The 17,899-nt window shown below is 44.2% G+C and overlaps 3 protein-coding genes across 5 annotated transcripts; 2 read left to right on the top strand and 1 right to left on the bottom strand.

The window, feature by feature from the left end:
• The first annotated feature begins 6,276 nt into the window (after window positions 1-6,276).
• Window positions 6,277-9,067, top strand: LOC133931317 (peptidyl-prolyl cis-trans isomerase CYP19-4-like). Of its 2 annotated transcripts, none has more exons than XM_062378171.1 (7): window positions 6,277-6,494; window positions 6,722-6,794; window positions 7,212-7,259; window positions 7,347-7,370; window positions 8,151-8,333; window positions 8,546-8,621; window positions 8,734-9,067. In XM_062378171.1, the coding sequence occupies exons 1-7, from the start codon at window positions 6,372-6,374 to the stop codon at window positions 8,870-8,872; spliced, it is 666 nt and encodes a 221-aa protein (XP_062234155.1). In that variant the 5' UTR covers window positions 6,277-6,371; the 3' UTR covers window positions 8,873-9,067. The 2 variants fall into 2 exon arrangements, with proteins under 2 accessions (XP_062234155.1, XP_062234156.1); XM_062378172.1 differs by having other exon boundaries at window positions 6,278-6,479.
• Window positions 9,068-10,527: 1,460 nt separating this feature from the next.
• LOC133931314 (protein METHYLENE BLUE SENSITIVITY 1-like) lies at window positions 10,528-11,242 on the top strand. Its single transcript, XM_062378169.1, has one exon. It carries the CDS (start codon window positions 10,642-10,644, stop codon window positions 10,990-10,992), a length of 351 nt encoding a protein of 116 aa, XP_062234153.1. The 5' UTR covers window positions 10,528-10,641; the 3' UTR covers window positions 10,993-11,242.
• Window positions 11,243-13,198: 1,956 nt separating this feature from the next.
• Window positions 13,199-16,186, bottom strand: LOC133931313 (WAT1-related protein At5g45370-like). 2 transcript variants are annotated; one of them, XM_062378168.1, is made up of 7 exons: window positions 15,849-16,186; window positions 15,532-15,591; window positions 15,273-15,389; window positions 14,910-15,201; window positions 14,585-14,740; window positions 14,309-14,460; window positions 13,199-14,027 (listed from the first exon to the last, which is right to left on the bottom strand). In XM_062378168.1, the coding sequence occupies exons 1-7, from the start codon at window positions 16,088-16,090 to the stop codon at window positions 13,859-13,861; spliced, it is 1,188 nt and encodes a 395-aa protein (XP_062234152.1). In that variant the 5' UTR covers window positions 16,091-16,186; the 3' UTR covers window positions 13,199-13,858. The 2 variants fall into 2 exon arrangements, with proteins under 2 accessions (XP_062234152.1, XP_062234151.1); XM_062378167.1 differs by having other exon boundaries at window positions 15,532-15,594; window positions 15,849-16,184.
• Window positions 16,187-17,899: the final 1,713 nt, after the last annotated feature.

Raw genomic sequence — 17,899 nt, 5'->3', positions numbered from 1 at the left:
ATTACCTAGTGTTGTTTAATTGTCATACTAATTAAGTTATATTTATTGCTATCATAAAAGCATGCATGCAATTAATTAACTAGGATAAATTTACTATTTTAATCTAATTAATTAATTATTAAAGGGATAATTAATTAATTGTTTTCGAAGCAGCTACACTGGTTAATCTTATTACATTAATTAAGCTAACATAAAACCTTATAGATTAAAGCATAAAACACCAATCTATTATAAACATTTAATTATTCTATCATACTCGAATGACATGTATTTATTCATTTAGGAGCTACATGGATTAACTTATTACATTAAATATACTAGGATTAATCCTATAGCTTAAAGCATGAAATAACGATATATTGCAACATTAATTAAAAGATAAATCTAAAAACTATCCTTTAACTCACATGATGATTAATCTATACTTAAGCTAGATTAATATAAGCAACTTATACATGATTATATCCTAAAAACATTTATGGAATTATCTAAACTCGACTTTATTTAATAAAAGACTAAGTCTAATTCTAGGTTTAAGCGCTGATAAAATTAAATAAACTCCAAAACTTACAAGACTTGGCAGGGATGAAGATTATGAATTTAGAAGAATATCGATGAAACAATCACCAAAATCAGAGTTAAAACAGAGGAGTTATGGACGTCGGAAGATTTGCGGAAAAGGAAAATCCTGAAAATTAAAAAGGAGCACTGTTTCACGGACTTGGTCTACGGGATTGGTGAACCAGAGGTGCTTGTGAAGGTGGTGCACCGTGGACCGGCTCAGGTGGACTCGGTTCATGGTCCGTGGGCCGGTGTTGGGCGCGGGTGTGCGGTCCACCGTGGGGCCCACATGCCAGTGAGAGGGGGCGGGCGACCTAAAGGGATAAGGCCGGCCAGCCCTGTGCGCTCGTGCGGTTCAGAGAAGAGAGAGAGATCAGAGGGAGGGACGGCGGCGCCGAAAAAAAAGGTTGGGCGGCTGCCGGAGGAGATGAGAGAGGGAGGGAGCCGACCGGGGAGTCGGAGGCGGAGCTCGCCGGAGGGAGAAGGGGAGCGGCCAGGGTCTCCACGGCGACGACGGCCATCAGCACGGGCAGTGCGGCTGAGGGGCACGACGCAGCGATGACAACACGGCGCAGTTCGGCGGAAGGGAGTCCGGCCGGTAGATGGAGACGACCGGCGGCGACGGGGAAGGCCGAGCGACCGTGTGTGGTCTGGCAGCGCGGTGGCCAGCTGCGGCATGGGCGGGCGGTGCATGCGCAGGAGTGGCGACCGAGCGACCAGCGGTCCGGGCCGACGCGCGAGGGGCATGGCGCATGGGGGAGGCACGGGTCGGCGTGGTGTGAAGGCAAGCGACAGCACGTGCGAGACGGTGGTGGGCATGGCGTGCACGGGTGCGCGCACGGCATAGTGAAATATCGCCTAGAGGGGGGGTGAATAGGCGAAACTTAAAATTCTGCAAACTTAAAATAGCGGATCAGAAAAAGTTCGGACCTTCCGCACTTCTGTTCGGAACCTCCGCACTTGTCCGGAGGTTCCGTAGAAAAGTGCGGATACTCCGGACTTTTTGGGGAAACTTGAATTGGAGCAAAATCTGAGATAAGGTGTGATAATTTTACAAGTTACCAAGCATTAGTAGATGTATGCCAACCTATAAGACCAAATACCTGCAGCTCAAACCTTACAACAAGATAGATCGGGTTTAAACCCTAGAATTCAATTCAAACAATAGAGTATAACCAAATACAAGAAATTGAACAAGATTGACACAAAAATTTATTTACCGGAGTTCGGCCACTCCACAAAGAAGTGCCTACATCTCCGTTGAGGAGCTCACAAAGAGCCGGGTCCTTTTCAACCCTATCCTCACCAAAGCGACCACAAAGATCGAGCTTCGGGTTTCTTACTCAACTTGTCAGGATGATACAAACGTCCCGAGGCTCACCACAAACTTGGGAGCTCAGCGGGTGATGCCTAGCCGTCTCGGTGGACGGATCACCAAGAGTAACGAACTTGAAACCACCGGCTTGACGAAGAAACGAGTGCTTAAAAGGATGACTTTGTATCTCACTAGCACTATTGCTCAAACTCACTCAATCCTAGCAAAGATCTCAACAAGAATCACAAAAGGGGAGTGGAAAGGAGCTTTTAATGAGCTAGAAGCCTTTTGTCTCAAAGTTGGCCGGAATTGAAAAGCTCAGATACTGTTGCAATGAAGGGTGTGGGGTTTAAATACTCTGCACTGAAAAACTAGCAGTTATGCTCTAGAAAGTGCGGACCCTCTGCACAAGTTCGGAACCTCCGCACTTATGCGGACACTCCGCAGAAAAGTGCGGACCATCCGCAGTTAGCCGAGAACTCACAAAAGTGTGGACCCTCCGTAAAAAAGTGCGGACCTTCCGCACAAGTGCGGATACTCCGCAGAAAAGTGCGGACCATCCGCATGGGTTTTAGGGCTAACTTTCTATGACTCTCATGGGTTTGTTTGGACTTTTGAGCACTGTCTCTATACAACCAAGTAGATTTCATGTCCCTCTTTATAGTACGGCATCCTAAATTCAAATATAAAGCATAAAAAAAATTAAAAAGCATAGGAGCCAAGCCGCTTTCCTTTATCTGTTTTTGGGAGGTTCACAATGCGTCACATTTTTCACTTAATGGAACTAACACCTGTCCATAACTCATACAACTCATTAGTTCTTTAATTGCTTTGTCATTATCACCAAAACCCACTTAGGGGCCTAGATGCACTTTCAATCTCCCCTTTTTTGTGATTGATGACAACCCAATTAAAACTTATAAGAGATGTATATGTTAAAAGATTTTAAATACATATGATATAGAGAGCTCCCCCTAAATATGCGCATTGAATTGACTTCAAAACTTTTGGCTTAAAATGCCACTTGCACAAATTTTGGGACATGTGAAGGCTCCCCCTATATCATAGCATTCATGGGGTGCAACAACCATATGTGTGAAGAGGTATGAATAGACGTGATGCATATGACAGGATATATCACAAATTCTAAAAAAGAGAGAAACAAACATTACATATTAAACAAGACATATCATCACACTAACACAAATATAGTCTTACAAATTTAAAAGTTCAACTAGGCATACTACAATCACACATAGGTTCTCATGTCCACCACCACACGAATAGCATTATTACAAAACGACGTGAATAGACGAAATGACCAAAGATAGAAAAGCCTTTCACTCCCCCTTTGGCATCAAGCGCCAAAAAGGGAGAAAGGAAAGACAAGAGAAGCAGCTAGTCATCATCTTCATCGTCTTCAGCGTCATCTTCTCCTTCTTCATCGTCGTCGCCTTCTTCTTCATACTCCTCTTCCTCTTCTTCTTCAATCTCACCCAGCGGGGCAAATTGCCATCCCTACCTCCAGCTGGGGTGCCCGCTTTGGCGAAAGCGGTCGGGTTCTTCGTCCACACCCAGATGTTGCAGTAGGCTAACTCACGCTCCGACTAAGGATACATGTCGAGCTTCACAGGGATGGTGGCTTGATCAAACAGGTTCATCACCGTGCCAAGCTACCAGGCATGACATGAAATGCCCTCAATGCAGACGCGGGCCTTGTAGTGTAGTGTGGCCACAGAGGCGTGGGACATAGTATCTCACGACATGATCTTGAGGTTGATGTTGCCGACGTGGAAGCCAGCCGGGATGGCGAGGGTGTCGTCACGATGGCGCTTAGACTTGAACTATACCATGTAGCCCTTCGGCGGGTAGCGTGACACCTCCACCGTCTGTACCTCCGTGATCCGTAGCTCTACCGCGAACGCCTTAGCGACCTGCATGCATATCGGTAAGGTGTCGTTCCCAATGGCAACTGCAATGACGACACGAGTCAGAAGGACGCACTTGATGGCTCCTATCTCCGTAGTGAAGGGTACACAGGGGGTGACATAGTCTGGGCTCAGGAGCGGTTCATCAGAGATGAATTCCATGGTTGTGCTAGGTGGTTTGGTGGCTGCGGTTGTGGTGGTGGAGTGGGCGGCTAACAGCGGCGGGAAGTGGTCGGCGATGGTGTGTGATGGTGGCGCAGGGGTTGTTGCTAGAGGCGTGGTAGAGCTTTTTAATGGCGAGCGTGGTGGCTAGAACGAAAACAAAGGATGCATCTTGGGAGGTCGCGGCACTGATTGATTTTGTGATCTGAGGTAAAGCACTTGAAACAACGGTCAGCCACCCGCTTCTTATACAAGGCGCTGATGGGATCTGGGTTGGCCTCTGAGGTTGCTTCCTGAGCCATTGAAACTCAGGCGTTCTACAATGGCTGGAGGGGGGCCACGATAACCTATCCCTGATGCAGCCTCGTGGTTGGGCGGCAGGCCATTGGAATTCAGCCTCCCTGCGGCGGCGGCTGTGCTTGCCTTTGACCTCTTGCCAACCATCGCCTGCGGCCACGACTAGGGCTTGAGCAATAGACTGGCTGGCATTGGGGGAGGGGAATTTCACGTGTTGGTGTACTGGTACTCTGCTCTGATTCTAAAAGGTGTTCTTGCATGGCTCTCGAAGCGGAACCACAATCACGGACTTGAGTTGCGGTCGGCTCTTATGCCAAGGAGGCGGTGACGGAGTCGAGGAGTTGACTGCAACCCTGGTAGTGGTGGACTAGTGACTAACCTTGGCCTGTTGCTGGTCCTACTCATTTCCTTTAGCAGCTATGGTCATGGACCGCGCGGTCCGTTCCGACGAAGGTGTGAGCAGCACCGTCTTGAAGGACGGTTTCCCAATGTCCTTTTACTGGTTTGGTGGATTCCTCCCTGGCACAACTGAGAGTGCTCGTGGAGCGGTCTGGGCTAGGGGAGAAGGAGAAGTCGACCAGATCGAGACCCAGAGAAGCAGATTTGGGACTGGATCTGTGGCTGGGTGAGTGCGCGGCTTCTTCCCGGTGGTCAGGGGGAGGGGGAGGCGGCAGTGAGGTGTGGAGGGGGCTGCATGGCGGCCGGTGTTGTGGGGGCGTGGAGGGGGCTGTGCGGCGGCCGGCGTGGTGTGGGGGAGGACATTCTTTTTTCGTTTTCTGTACAGATAATAGTGCCTACATGGCCGTCATTGTTGTTAGTGAATGTACACCTTTATTTGCTAGTGGAGAGAAGCTAACCAGACTTTGCATTGCTTGATGATTCTTGTTTTGCGTATCACTAGTTTGTGTACAGAGATATCCACTTCAAAACATATCAAAACAACTTTACAGGCATAATACAAATCACAACTCTGTCGATGGCAAACTATGGGAAAAGATACAAACGGATCCCAGCTCTTTATCACCACTGCAGATACCGAACGGACAAGAAAGTAATCTTCAATGGTCCTTGAGCAATTAGTCTTTGCAATCGCGGCAGCGCAATTGATTGTAATTTTGTACAGATCGAAGATTTGTGTTCGTTGCTGATCACTACGACTGCTTCTTCAATCTGTGCAAGGTTGGTCGGTCTACATGTTGTGTTTGGCAAGGTGCTGAGTGGAATGCATGTTGTCCACAAGATTGAAGCTGAAGGCGAGCCGAGTGCGAAAGGTACCCCAAAGGCCAGAGTCGTCATAGCTGATAGCGGAGAGCTGCCGATCCATCATGAGCTGAGATGATCCATCTTTGATGGAATCGTATGTTAAGAAGCAAATGTGACGGTTTTTCATTGTAGAATTGTTGTCAGTAGTTGGAGTCGTTTGTGTGGATCAGGGATTAAAATTTTACTGAAATTTTACAAATTTAAGGAATTTTAGAGGAAAATAAAATATTTAATTCTGGAATTTTTTTTCATTAGCACGTGGGACTCACAAAGCATAGGATGAAAAAAACCGAAATTTTGATGAAATTTCATGAATTTCGATCTTTTTAGGGTATTTTTTTATAAAATAAAATTGAAATCCCTGATGTGGACTACAATGACTTGCTTATCTGCTTAGTTTGAAAATTTGAACGATGAACTATAAAAACCATTGGATCTCGATCGTGTTTGGTTCTGTCTATGAAGTATTTTCTGTGACTACTCTAGTAATTGTGGGAAAATAATTCCTATTCTGTTGTTTGCTTTAGGGAATGACAGAATTTGTTTAACCTGCACTGCACTGAGCCTAACAAGTAACAAGCAGTTCAATCACAATTCACAGAACCACTTCAGTGAGTGGCTACTCTAGTGCCCCTGCCGTCGAGGGCGAGCAATTGAAACAAACTCTCACACTGACATGTGAGACCCACACCTCGCGCCTGCCCCACCTGTCAGCGAGGGCGCTGCCTCCTCTTCTCCTCCCCTTGTTTTGGTCGTAGACGCCGCGAAGACTGCAGAGTGTAGCAGGCAAACAGATCTATCATCTCAAGCTCTTCGGCGGCGACGACGAGGAGAGCGGATCCGAGATGGCGGGGAGCGGTTGGAGGAGGAGCGCGGCGGCGCGGGCCGTCTCGCGCCACGCGTCGTTGTTCCTGTGGCTCGCGCTCGCCGCCGCGGCCCTGACGCTGGCCCAGGTGCTCATCCACCTCGTCCGTCCCCTGCCCACCCGCCCATAGTTTGCTCCTCGCCCTTTCCGCGTGTCTGTTTTCTCCGATCTGATTAGTAATTAGTGATAACCACTCTCCATATTCTCCGATCTGATGGTGTGTGACGCTTATCTGAATCTGGATGGTGTGGATCCATGTGGCCTTGATGTATTTCGTTGCTGGCTTGTGATCTCTGTACCGATGTATCATTACGTTTTTTCGGCTTTCAGGCGAAGAAATCAGACCTGACAGAGGTTACGCACAAGGTCTACTTCGACATCGAGATCGACGGCAAGCCCGCAGGTTTGTTGTGACTCCTCTCTCTTGTTTCAGTGTCAGATCAGCGTGCAATGGCATATTTAGATGAAAAGAGATTCTACACAAGTACTGCTACAAAACTTAAGATGGCTGGCACTATCACAACTGGATTCATATCATCTACCACCATTGCATATTTGCATAAAGTTCAGACACAGAGTGATATGCATCCGTTACTGCTGTGATGGCATGTAGAGTGATTACTAGCTTACTGCATCTATAATCATCAAAATTTGAGTAGAACTTGGGGCCAGCTCTATTTTGTTGAGATGGCCGCTTCTAGTTTTGTTTATGTCAAGAAGAAATGTCATCATGATATTTGTGTCTGTTCTCCGTATAGTGTTGCGCCACCTATTAACCGATTGACTCATTGGCGCTTAATTTGCCTTTGAATCGTCATAGGTCGGATTGTTATGGGACTTTTTGGGAAGACTGTTCCTAAAACAGCAGGTATTATCAACTTATTATTCAATTCATAACTTTTCATTTGTGAGATCAGGGAAATGCTAATGGTCTCTATATCACTTTTTTCTACAGAGAACTTCCGAGCACTTTGCACGGGTATGTTAAAAATGGTACTTGATCTTCTTGTTAAAGTTCTCAGTGATTGATCCCATGGCAAGCTTACCAGTTTGAATAGAACCTGTATCATATAATTGAGATTATTTTGTCACATTTGCATAAATAGTCATCTTCAGGAAGGCCAGTCAATTAGACATGCTTCTCCAAACAAACGAACAAACAAAGAAATTTAACCATTCTAAATCTTATTTGATGCTTGCATGACATAACCAAGTTACCTACCATGTTCTCTAAAAGAAAAGGGGAGTTACGTAGCTGTTTGTCCTACAAATTAGGGAGGGAGTCATTAAATGACGAGTTTGCTCAACCATAACGTAATGCTCCTAAGTTGTTGGTTGTCTAAGGTAGCTAGAGCCTAGAAGTAATCCTTTCATGCAGGATTTTGTTGATTGGCCCCTTGATGTACCACCCATGGCTGCAACATATGATTGTCAAACAGGAAAAGTGATGGGAAGTAAATACTTGTAGTTGACTAGCACGTAGCTTGAAGATGTCACAAAATATACTGATGGGAAAAGTGAAAGTTAAGACAATAGCAATAACAGTTATTGTTGCATTATTCATGTGGAACGGTAGAACATTTCAAAAGCCTGTTATTTATGTAGATTGAGAGAGATCCCATTCCAAATAGTGAATAGTTCTACAATCTGTATAATAGCTATCTGAATGATGTCTGTTTGTGGTTTGTAAGTAATTCTCAAATCATGTTTTTGGTTTTGGTTTCATGTATGTAGCTCTCTCAATTTTCTTGTTATACAGGAGAGAAAGGAGTTGGCAAGAGTGGCAAACCACTCCACTACAAGGGAAGTGCATTCCATAGAATTATCCCCAGCTTCATGATCCAAGGAGGTGACTTCACTCTTGGCGATGGAAGGGGTGGTGAATCTATCTATGACTTAAAGTTCGCCGATGAGAACTTCAAGATCAAGCACACTGGGCCAGGTGATTAACTGTGACTTGGAATCTTATATTTGACCCTCTAAAAATAAACCCTATTTGTGACCACTGACTAGAAATGCTTTATTTGAGTTGTAGTTTGTTAGGACCCTGATTATTTAACTGTGCTTCTTGAAATCGTATCTATGACTAGGCATGCTTTAGTTCAGTATTAGCTGGTTAATTCCATATTTTTTATTGACTGGTTCTTTGTTCAGGCCTTCTGTCCATGGCCAATGCTGGGAGAGATACAAATGGATCCCAGTTTTTCATCACCACTGTAACAACAAGCTGGTAATTTCGCTGGTCTTTGTAGTCGTGGCAGCACTTTATTCCAATCTTGACTGAAGATTACTTTGATCTATCGAAACTGTTTCTTGATGATCTCCTGCTTCTTTTGTGCTAGGTTGGACGGGAAGCATGTTGTGTTTGGCAAGGTGTTGTCTGGAATGGATGTTGTCTACAAGGTTGAAGCTGAAGGCAAGCAGAGCGGGCAACCAAAGGGCAAGGTTGTCATAGCAGATAGCGGCGAACTGCCGATGTGATGAGCTGAACTGATCTTTTAATGCAAGTGTAATAAGAAGTTTCTCTGGCTCTCTGTCGTCATAGAACTGTTATTAGTGGCCTGTTCGGCCGAAATTGGCTTGAGCCGATTGCAGCTGACTACAGTAACTTGCTTATTTACTTAGTTGCAAAGTTTTAAAGCTGAACTGACCAATGGTCGTCCTACATCTTTTTCAGTTTCACGTGTCTAAATATTTGTTTCTGTGTTTATTTACTTACTGTAGATATCTTGTTTTGTGCTACCCGTCTTCAGAAGACGAGAGAACAGATATGTTGTTTATGTGCTAGACAGTGGTGGATCTACATTATGACTATACGGTGCATATGGCACTGGTTAAATTTTCATTTTTCAGTCATACACTATATGGGAGCCGGTGTGACACCGGTTATTGTTTTTTAGGTCCGCCACTGGTGCTAACCGTCTACATGTGTAGCATGAGAGCCACCAACAACTTGTGATGATGCATCACATAAGTATGTTTTAAAATTTCAGGCTCCATTTGGACCATAGCAATTCGCAGGATCTACATAATTTTCACATGAGCTAGGAAGATATCCTGCTTTTCGAACATTGCTTGTAGAAAGACACAACTCCCTTTTGATGAAAATGCCCGTGTTTCAAACCTTCGCAAAGGTGGCGAACGAGCTGTTATCTCGGTGGTGTGCGAGCGGCCGGGTCGGTAGTTTGACTTCTGGCTTTTACACTCACGCCCGGGTTATGCCTGGATTAGACTAAGTTGCTCACACTTAGAATCTGTTTGGTTGTCTGTATATTCTCAGCCTGACTGTATAAGTCATACAGACTAGGGAGATGCAGTAATGTCTGTTTGGTTGGTTGTATGTGTTCAATCTGGTTGAGAAGAGATTGTGTTTGGTTGTCTACATGAGTATATGTTGTATTAAAAAAACTTATTTTTTACCAAATAAATTATGTTGAAAATATTTTTATAAATTAGTATATCACCGGATAAGCATATTAGTAAATTTTTTATGATTTTTAGAGAATTTTAATTAAATATTGACTTAGGTTTTTTAGATCAAACTAATAAAAATGGGTTATTAATGACCTCTAATTTACTCAAAAAATATTTAGAATTTTTGGACATCTAAATAAAATTAAAATTTAAATAAAAAAATCGTACGCACAGTGTTTCCAATCAAACCTACAGAAAACGACCGATTTCAGCGTTTTCCCAAACTTAACTGGACGGATGCAGCTGCATGAACGGATACAGATCATCCAGACATCCAAACGAATATCTTCATGAGAGTACTACATAAGCAGGTGCATGCACGAGCCAGGCCACCCATCCAAACACGTCCTTCTGTGTTTATGTGGTGCGAGTAATGTAGCGCCTGAGTTTTGTGAGTCCCATCTACCCTTTAAAAAAAAGTGAGAACGCGTGGAGGAGAATATCTATAAAGAATGAAACATGGCCCACATACGATTATTTTTTTTCTGACGCACATAGAATTATTTTTCTCCTACGCTAACCAAATTCCATTATAAAAAGGACAGCCCTGGGAGTTCGAGCCCACACCATCACGACCGCAGTTCAAGATCGGACGGCAGAGGGGGACGACTACCGCCGCGGGGAGGAGCCGTGTGCACCCGCAGGAGGCTAATAATTGGCGGCCCCGGTCCCCCTCGCACATCACCAAGAAGAACACAAAGGCAAGTAGGGTTAGGGAGGACGCGGCGGCGGACCGCGAGAGAGGTTAGAGGAGGCGGAGGCGGAGGCGGTCGGCGATGACGGGGAAGGCGAAGCCGAAGAAGCACACGGCGAAGGAGATCGCGGCGAAGGTCGACGCGGCGATGACGAACAGGGGAGGCGGCAAGGCGGGGCAGGCGGACCGGCTGGGGCAGGACAAGGGCGGCCACGCGAAGCTGGCGTGCCCGCTCTGCCGCACCCCGGCCCCCGACATCAAGTCCATGCAGATCCACCACGAGGCGCGCCACCCCAAGCTCCCCTTCGAGCCAGAGAAGCTCCTCAACCTCCACTCATCCGGCGCCGGAGCCGCTGCCGCCGCCGCCGCCGCCGCCGCGGAGGCCACCACCTCCAAGCCCAAGCCCGGCGTCCGCGGCAGCCTCAAGAAGTAGTTTCGTGGGGTAATTCCCTCGATTTCAATCCCATCCATGCACCCAATCCAGAATCAACTACCGCTCCAGCCGCAGCCGGCCTCCGGTGTACTATTAGTCTGCTTCTGTTGCTGCTTTACATTACTGCCGTTACATCTCATGTGTCATGTGATAGACGTGTTAATTATATCTGTGGCTATGGCTCTGCCTGTTGTTCCATCTCGTCGCAGGCAACTCGGCATGTTTAATTATGCACGCTTCCTATTGTTCAGACCGCGTGAGCTTTCAGGCGATCTTGAACTGGAGAAGCCGGCGAGGTTTAGCGGCGGGATTCTCCATCGGCGGGCTTAGATGGAGGTCGTTGGAGGTAGGGGGAGGGGGGACGCCGGCAGCCGTGGGTGGCGGAGGACGGAAGGTGGGCGGAGCCGGGTTAGCGCCGTGGTGGATCTGGCGGCGGGAGCGCCGCTGGAGACAGGTGAAGGCGAGCGGGAGGTGGGGGAGTGAACCGGTGTCGGGAGAGCGAGATGGAGGATGAAGATCGTCTTTGGACCGTTCGGTCACGATCGGACGGCTCAGATTCATCGCCTAAGTTTTTTTTAAAAAACAGGTGACTGAACAATAGCATCCCCTTAATTATGTGTTGCTGCGCTGTGATGCTGGCGATGGTCGCTAGTACTATTAATGTCGTCGGGGCTCCTCAAAACAATGGCAGAAATCTGTTGCTTGTTCACTTTCTTTTACTGGCAAGTAAAGTTTATGAATTGGAAATTATTTTGCATTGTGTTGAGTGTTTACTACTGTCAGGGTTTCATGGGACAGTTTTTAACTTGTCAACTACATATGCTTTGTATTGTATCATATCGCCTCCTTTGCCTATGCCTGTGACCAGTGAGGAGAATCGTGTGTGTTTAGCAAAGGATAGTTATTGATTTATGTATCTTCGCCTGAGAAAAAAACATCTTCAATGAGTGGCAATAGTTGCAATGAGGAACAGAAGGATAATTGTTTATTTAAAGTGATAATGTGATATGCAAAAGCTGGAGTTGCAGTCAGTGGCACAAGGCTGGACCACTTCTGTCAATAATCAATCAATAGTATTGTCCAATGGAGAATCACCTGTCACAAGATTATGGCATGCATCTTGATTTCCTCTTCCAACAAAGTTTACAAATTTTGTCCAAGAACTACTTTACTCCTAAACCCAACATGATCCTTGTGAACCAACAACCTTCTAAGGCCGTCATGAGAGATGAGTAGCATCTTGGATAAATATGCATTGCATCATTTGCCTTCATGTGAATCTCATGCCATATTGATATTTCTGCTTCATTATTTGGTTGTTTTCTACTTGACCCGATAGAATTGCTTTCTCAGGAGTATAATCAATACTCTTGGTAATACCAAATCACCAGACTGTCATTTGAACTCGGATGTACCGTTTCAGCAACGTACAGATTTAAGGTCTTCCAAGCTCTCGATGCCTCCTCAAAGTAACTGATTTTTTTATCCATTTGTTTGATACTTCGACTGCTGACTGCTATCGGGGTTGACCAATAACTGATGTCTTACACTACACTGGTAATACATAGTACCAGCGAACATGTCCCTTTCTAAAGCTGATGGATTCTTTGCTAGTATGGTCAATGGTGCCTATTGGTATGGTATTGATGCCATATTACTATGATGGAGGAGAGAACATTTCACTTTTTCTTTGAGTAGCATGGAACAATGTTGCAATGCTGGTTGCAAGGCAAGGTTCCATCAGATGGAAGTCGTGATCTGGTGAAGTTGTCAGCTGTAATTTTACTAACAACTTAAAACGTTGGCCCATTGTTTGGAATTGGTCTGCAGTGGGCGATATATGCAAGTGTTTGCTTCACTTGAACGACACCAGTATTTTATTCTGTCCGTGTACAGTGTAAACTCTATCGTGCAACCAGATTTAGAATGCTCTGTGGGCAGGCGATTTGCACTTGCACAGCAACTCTGGAGTTCCATTTGGCTGTCGACTATGTATGTTTTACACTAGGTGATCCCAAAAATCAATGTGTAACTGAAGAACAATTTACATAAACAGAGACAGAGATCACACTGGAAGCAGAGGAAAAAAGATACAGAAACATATACAACAAAATTACTGTGTAAGAGTGTCCAGCATCCATCTCAAAAAGAAAGATAAGAAAGAAACGAAGAAAAACGTTTGATGCCGTCATCACAATATCACATAGGAGGTCTTGCCATAAGTATAGTTACTTTACTGTATTGCAGCTTCAGGTCTCAGGCAAAGAACAATCTGCTGTTGCTAAATATAAATGCAAGTTAACAAAAGCGATCATAGCAGAATCTATGCAACAGGGATAACAGATTGATATCTGTTTTTCCAGTTTATACATGGCACTGAACAGGAAGTTGTTAAGCTATTATTGCCAGCATGCTTATAGTAGCTTATGATGATAAGCACAGATATGTGATATACACTGTTTACAATACCAAACTGATAATCCATCGAGAACTTGGTTGAGGCAAGGACCTTTCATTACTGAAGCTGTCCGTAATATTGTTCGCCTTGGATCTGTGGAGACAACTGTTGAATCTGGAGGACCACTGCACAGTGTTGGCCAAAGGTCTCTTCTGGAGATGCCGGGAACAAAAAGTGCTGGCTACAACTTCCAGAAGTTCCAGCTTATGTTCAGGATATGAGCGCAGTATCCTGCATGTCTTCTGACGATGGAACTTAGTTCAATGCTATATATGGTAATCGCATTCCTTCTAGTGTGATATCTTGAAAAGGATGAATGTAGGCATGAATGGTACTACTACAGGAAATAAATCTTCTGCTGCTGTCCTAGAGAAAACAATTGAGCCAATCCATCTGCCCCTCTGGGGTCTAAGGATCGATGGAGCCACTGAAGGAACCTCCTTCTGTCTTGGAGGCTGGTGGATCCTCAACAAGAAGAGGTTGCAAATAACCAGTTGTCAGCACACGCTGTGCTTCATTGTAACGAGCCCAAGTAACCAGGTATAGACCGGCGATGATGAGGACACCACCAATAACGCTGAAAGGGGCAGAATACAAAAGTATACAAGGTCAGAATATACCAGTTCGTTGAGCTCACAATGAGAGAAGCAAGATTATCAACAGCTCTGTCCACGAAACATCACACTAAGCACCACAACAGCTAATATTTAGCTTGAAAGAGAATCATGAACAACTGGTAATTTGATAAGCACGATGCTGAGCCACCACTTCAAAGGATCCAAAATTTGAGAAACCATCAGAACACAATGCTCAAACAGCATATTTGGTATAATTACAGTGTGGAGTTTTGGATCAAACCTTCCGACATAAATTGGGGTACCAAGAAAAATAGTTGAGAGCAAAGTAGAACATGCTGGTTGCAGCGGATTGTAGAGGGCAACTAGAGAAGGTCCAAGAATTTTGTTTGCCCAAGTCATGATTGCGTAGTTCAGACAAGATGCGATAATTCCCTGGAGGTACAAGCAAGAAATTGATCAGATAAGCAGGACAATTTTCTAAATTTTAGCATTGCCATACAAGCAAGAAATTGGTCAGATAAGCATATGCATATACTTCTGGGAAACAGATACTTACAGCATACACAATAGCTATGATCTCGGTTGTTGTTAGTGCCCACTCGTGGAGCCCATTGGTTGCAATTACCCCAGTTAACACCATAAAGATGGTGGCAAAAGAATAGGAGTAAGCAGTCAAGGATAAGCTTGCAGGATATTTTATCAGAACCGGCGCCTGGAATTGTCACAGAAGAAAAGGACACCAATGTATATCGATCATGAACATAAACAGTAGACAATCCTATCTCGTGGCTCGATATTTCTCGTAAGAACGAATAAAGATCTTGTCAATAGATATTAAACACACCAGCAGGATCTAGTGTTAGCTCCCAAATCCGAATTACCTGTATGACAAGATAAGCTCCCATCAGGAAGCAGTTTCCTATAAGGCATATTACACCAAGATGCCATGTTTCCACGCCATATTGTAGCATGTTTGCAGTCAACCACTGAGCCGGAGAGGCATTGCTGCTCCAAGTGCCGGCCAGAACATTTTCATCCACTGCATTGGTGCCTCCCAGGCCAATCAAGGATGCGCCTCTGTAGAAAACCATCAGAACGGCACCAGAGACGCACACGGCTGTGCCAAGAACTTTGACAATTCCGTCTTTCGTGAAGATGTTGATCACTTCGACACTGTGAAGTGCAGAATTTAACTTAGAATTCAGTTGACCGAGGCCATGCCAGAAAAGGCATCCGATGATTACCCGACAATTGCAGCCAAGAGAAATGTAAACACCGGTATCGCAGGCTGGAAAGCCGCGGCGTAGGAGGCGTTGGTATAGCTGAGGCCCAGGATGAAGAGGAGCTGGTTCCCAAAGATCCTGCAGAGAGATAGGAGAAAGAGAAACCATTTTGAACTGTTTATTGATGGAAGACTTGTGAGGAGAGTTAGGAGACTGTTTATTGATGGAAGACTTGTGAGGAGAGTTAGGAGACTGTTCCATCAGCAGAAGATTTTTGTACCCAGTGAAGCCAAGAAGAGCAAATGACGCGAGGAGCTGAGGGGTCACCGGGCGCCGCACCCTTCTGCAAGAATGGAGACAAATTACGGTAAGCATCACATCATCGACAGCAAAACCGGCAGTTTAATTCGAATTGATACCATTCCTAATTCGAATTGCAGAGCATGAGAAATCAGTGTGAAGCGTGTGATTGGAATTCCCTTAGCATGAGAGAGAGAGAGAGAGAGAGAGAGAGAGAAACGAAAGATTTGCTCATTTTATTGGTAGTTGGAGCAGAGGAGGTAGAGGAGGAGACGAGTAGGAGTAGGTAACGTATACCTCTCGCGGAGGAAGGCAACGGGGGCGAGGAGCGCGAGGGCGACGAGGTCCCGGTAGACGCAGAAGATGATCTGGTTCATGCCGACGTTGAGGACGGACTTGGTGAGGACATGGTATCCGCCGTAGGCGATCTGGACGAAGGCCATCCCGGCGTGCGCCCGCCACGCCTTGTCCGCCCACAGCAGCCGCCCGCTGCTGCTCACGGTCCACACCGACGAGGACCACCGCTGCAGCAGCGTCATGGCCGGCTTCCACTCCCCTTGGCCCTCCTCTCCCGTCTTCTCGGGGACGGCTGCTTTGCTTTTGCGTGTAGGCTTGGCAGGCTTATAGCTGAAAGGTCACCTGTTCCGTATGCTTTTGGGTGGCTCCACGCAGGCAAAATACAAAATTAGATAATATATGTATTTATCAAAATAGATAATATATCGTCATATTTATAATTTTAGTATTTGTATTCGGTATTTTATTTACCGAAAATTGATTTTTAATATATCATACAAAAAATACCATATTCAACACACGATATGCCGAATATAGCACTGTAGCACCGTATTCGACGCACGGACGGCCTAAAATGGGCTACAGCACATGTGCCGGTTATGAACAGTAACAGCGGCGCGTTTGAATTTTGCTTTCACTCTTCTTTAAAACGGTGGTCTTCTGTTACTCTAAAAAATTTAAAACTTTTTTTACGTGTTTCATAATCCATGTGCAACCCATTTTAATTAGATTCACCGAAAAATCTTTTTTATATTTAAAACTAAAATTCTCTAAAAAAATGCTACTTTTATAACTTGTAACAATTGTTAGTGTCTCAAATAAATTCCCAAAAATTTAGAAAAATTCACTAATATTCTTCTTATGTGATGGACTAATTTTTAAAATTATTCCCAGCCCTAGGTTATATGATGCAAAAATGAGTTCCTTTGTAATGCTCCATTTATATGTATTTTATTATTTCATGTGATATTCTCTTTTTAATTCAATTTGAATAAAAATAAACTAACTAGAGTAAATTTTATGTTGTCTATTTCAGTAAATACAATCACGTATGTTGTCTAATTTTATATTTTTGCCGCTCCATGCCACACTCCAAGGTGAGCAGAGAGAGTGAGGCTGGTAATAAACTAACTAGAGTAAATTTTAAAAGTCTACAATTATTTTAATATATAATATAAAAACTATATTTTTTAGTGTTTATTTTAAAAAGCTACAACTATTTTGACATATGTTGTAAAATAATAATAATTTTTTCACTGTAGATCTACCTATCATCCTCTGGTGATATATGGGCTCACGATTAATCCTGCTATTACATATCATAGAGGATGACGGGTGGGTCTACGTAAGAAAGTTATAGTTTTTACAACATATTTTAAAATAGTTGTAGGTTTTTAAAATAGATATCAGAAGTTATAGTTTTCTGCAACATATATTAAAATATTATAGGCTTTTAAAATTTACTCAACTAAGTAATTAGAGGAAATAAAAATTTCTATGGCTAATAGGGTAAATCAAATTTTAGTAGTAATTATCTTATTTTGATCCTTTGTGCATCATGATAAATTGAACTTTAAGATCAATATTTACTTTAGATTGTGTATTTAGTATTACATAATTTAGGTTTTAGCTCTAAGTATATATGCTACTAACTTTTAAAAGTAAAGAAACTTCATTAGTTCAAGGTGCTAGACAAATCGCTAGCCACAAAGATTTGAACAAAAGCCAGAACCTTATCATCGATGAAATCCAGACTGGTATAACCAAATGCTTCAAGAGAATGAGCAACAACATTACAATTCCTAGGGCAGTATGACATCTTGCAGGAGAAATTTAGCGATAACAAAAACTTGAGCTCGCACACAATAGTCCCAGTAGCCGAAAGATTATACGCACTGCTCTCCACAGCATGCTTGATGTTAACAGTGTCAGTCTCTAGGATGATGTCTGTCATACCTTTCTCAATGACCTTTTGTGCAGCGCTTTTCGCATCTATCATCTCAGCATGAAAGGCCTTTAAAGCCGCATCAATCCTCCCAAATCCTACCAAC

This window comes from Phragmites australis, chromosome 10 (genome assembly GCF_958298935.1).
Source record: "Phragmites australis chromosome 10, lpPhrAust1.1, whole genome shotgun sequence".
Lineage (NCBI taxonomy): Eukaryota > Viridiplantae > Streptophyta > Magnoliopsida > Poales > Poaceae > Phragmites > Phragmites australis.
This window is presented reverse-complemented; position numbering and strand designations above follow the sequence as displayed.

Bases quoted from the DNA above. Each gene is read 5' to 3' on its own strand.
- LOC133931317 (XM_062378171.1), top strand. From the start codon at position 6,372: ATGGCGGGGAGCGGTTGGAGGAGGAGCGCGGCGGCGCGGGCCGTCTCG. The intron at 6,495-6,721 runs GTCCGTCCCCTG...TTCGGCTTTCAG, and splicing joins CCCAGGTGCTCATCCACCTC to GCGAAGAAATCAGACCTGAC. The intron at 7,260-7,346 runs GTATTATCAACT...TTTTTTCTACAG, and splicing joins GACTGTTCCTAAAACAGCAG to AGAACTTCCGAGCACTTTGC.
- LOC133931313 (XM_062378167.1), bottom strand. From the start codon at position 16,090: ATGACGCTGCTGCAGCGGTGGTCCTCGTCGGTGTGGACCGTGAGCAGC. The intron at 15,390-15,531 runs GTACAAAAATCT...ATCTCTCTGCAG, and splicing joins GCTCTTCTTGGCTTCACTGG to GATCTTTGGGAACCAGCTCC. The intron at 15,202-15,272 runs GTAATCATCGGA...TGCACTTCACAG, and splicing joins CTCTTGGCTGCAATTGTCGG to TGTCGAAGTGATCAACATCT.
- LOC133931314 (XM_062378169.1), top strand. From the start codon at position 10,642: ATGACGGGGAAGGCGAAGCCGAAGAAGCACACGGCGAAGGAGATCGCG.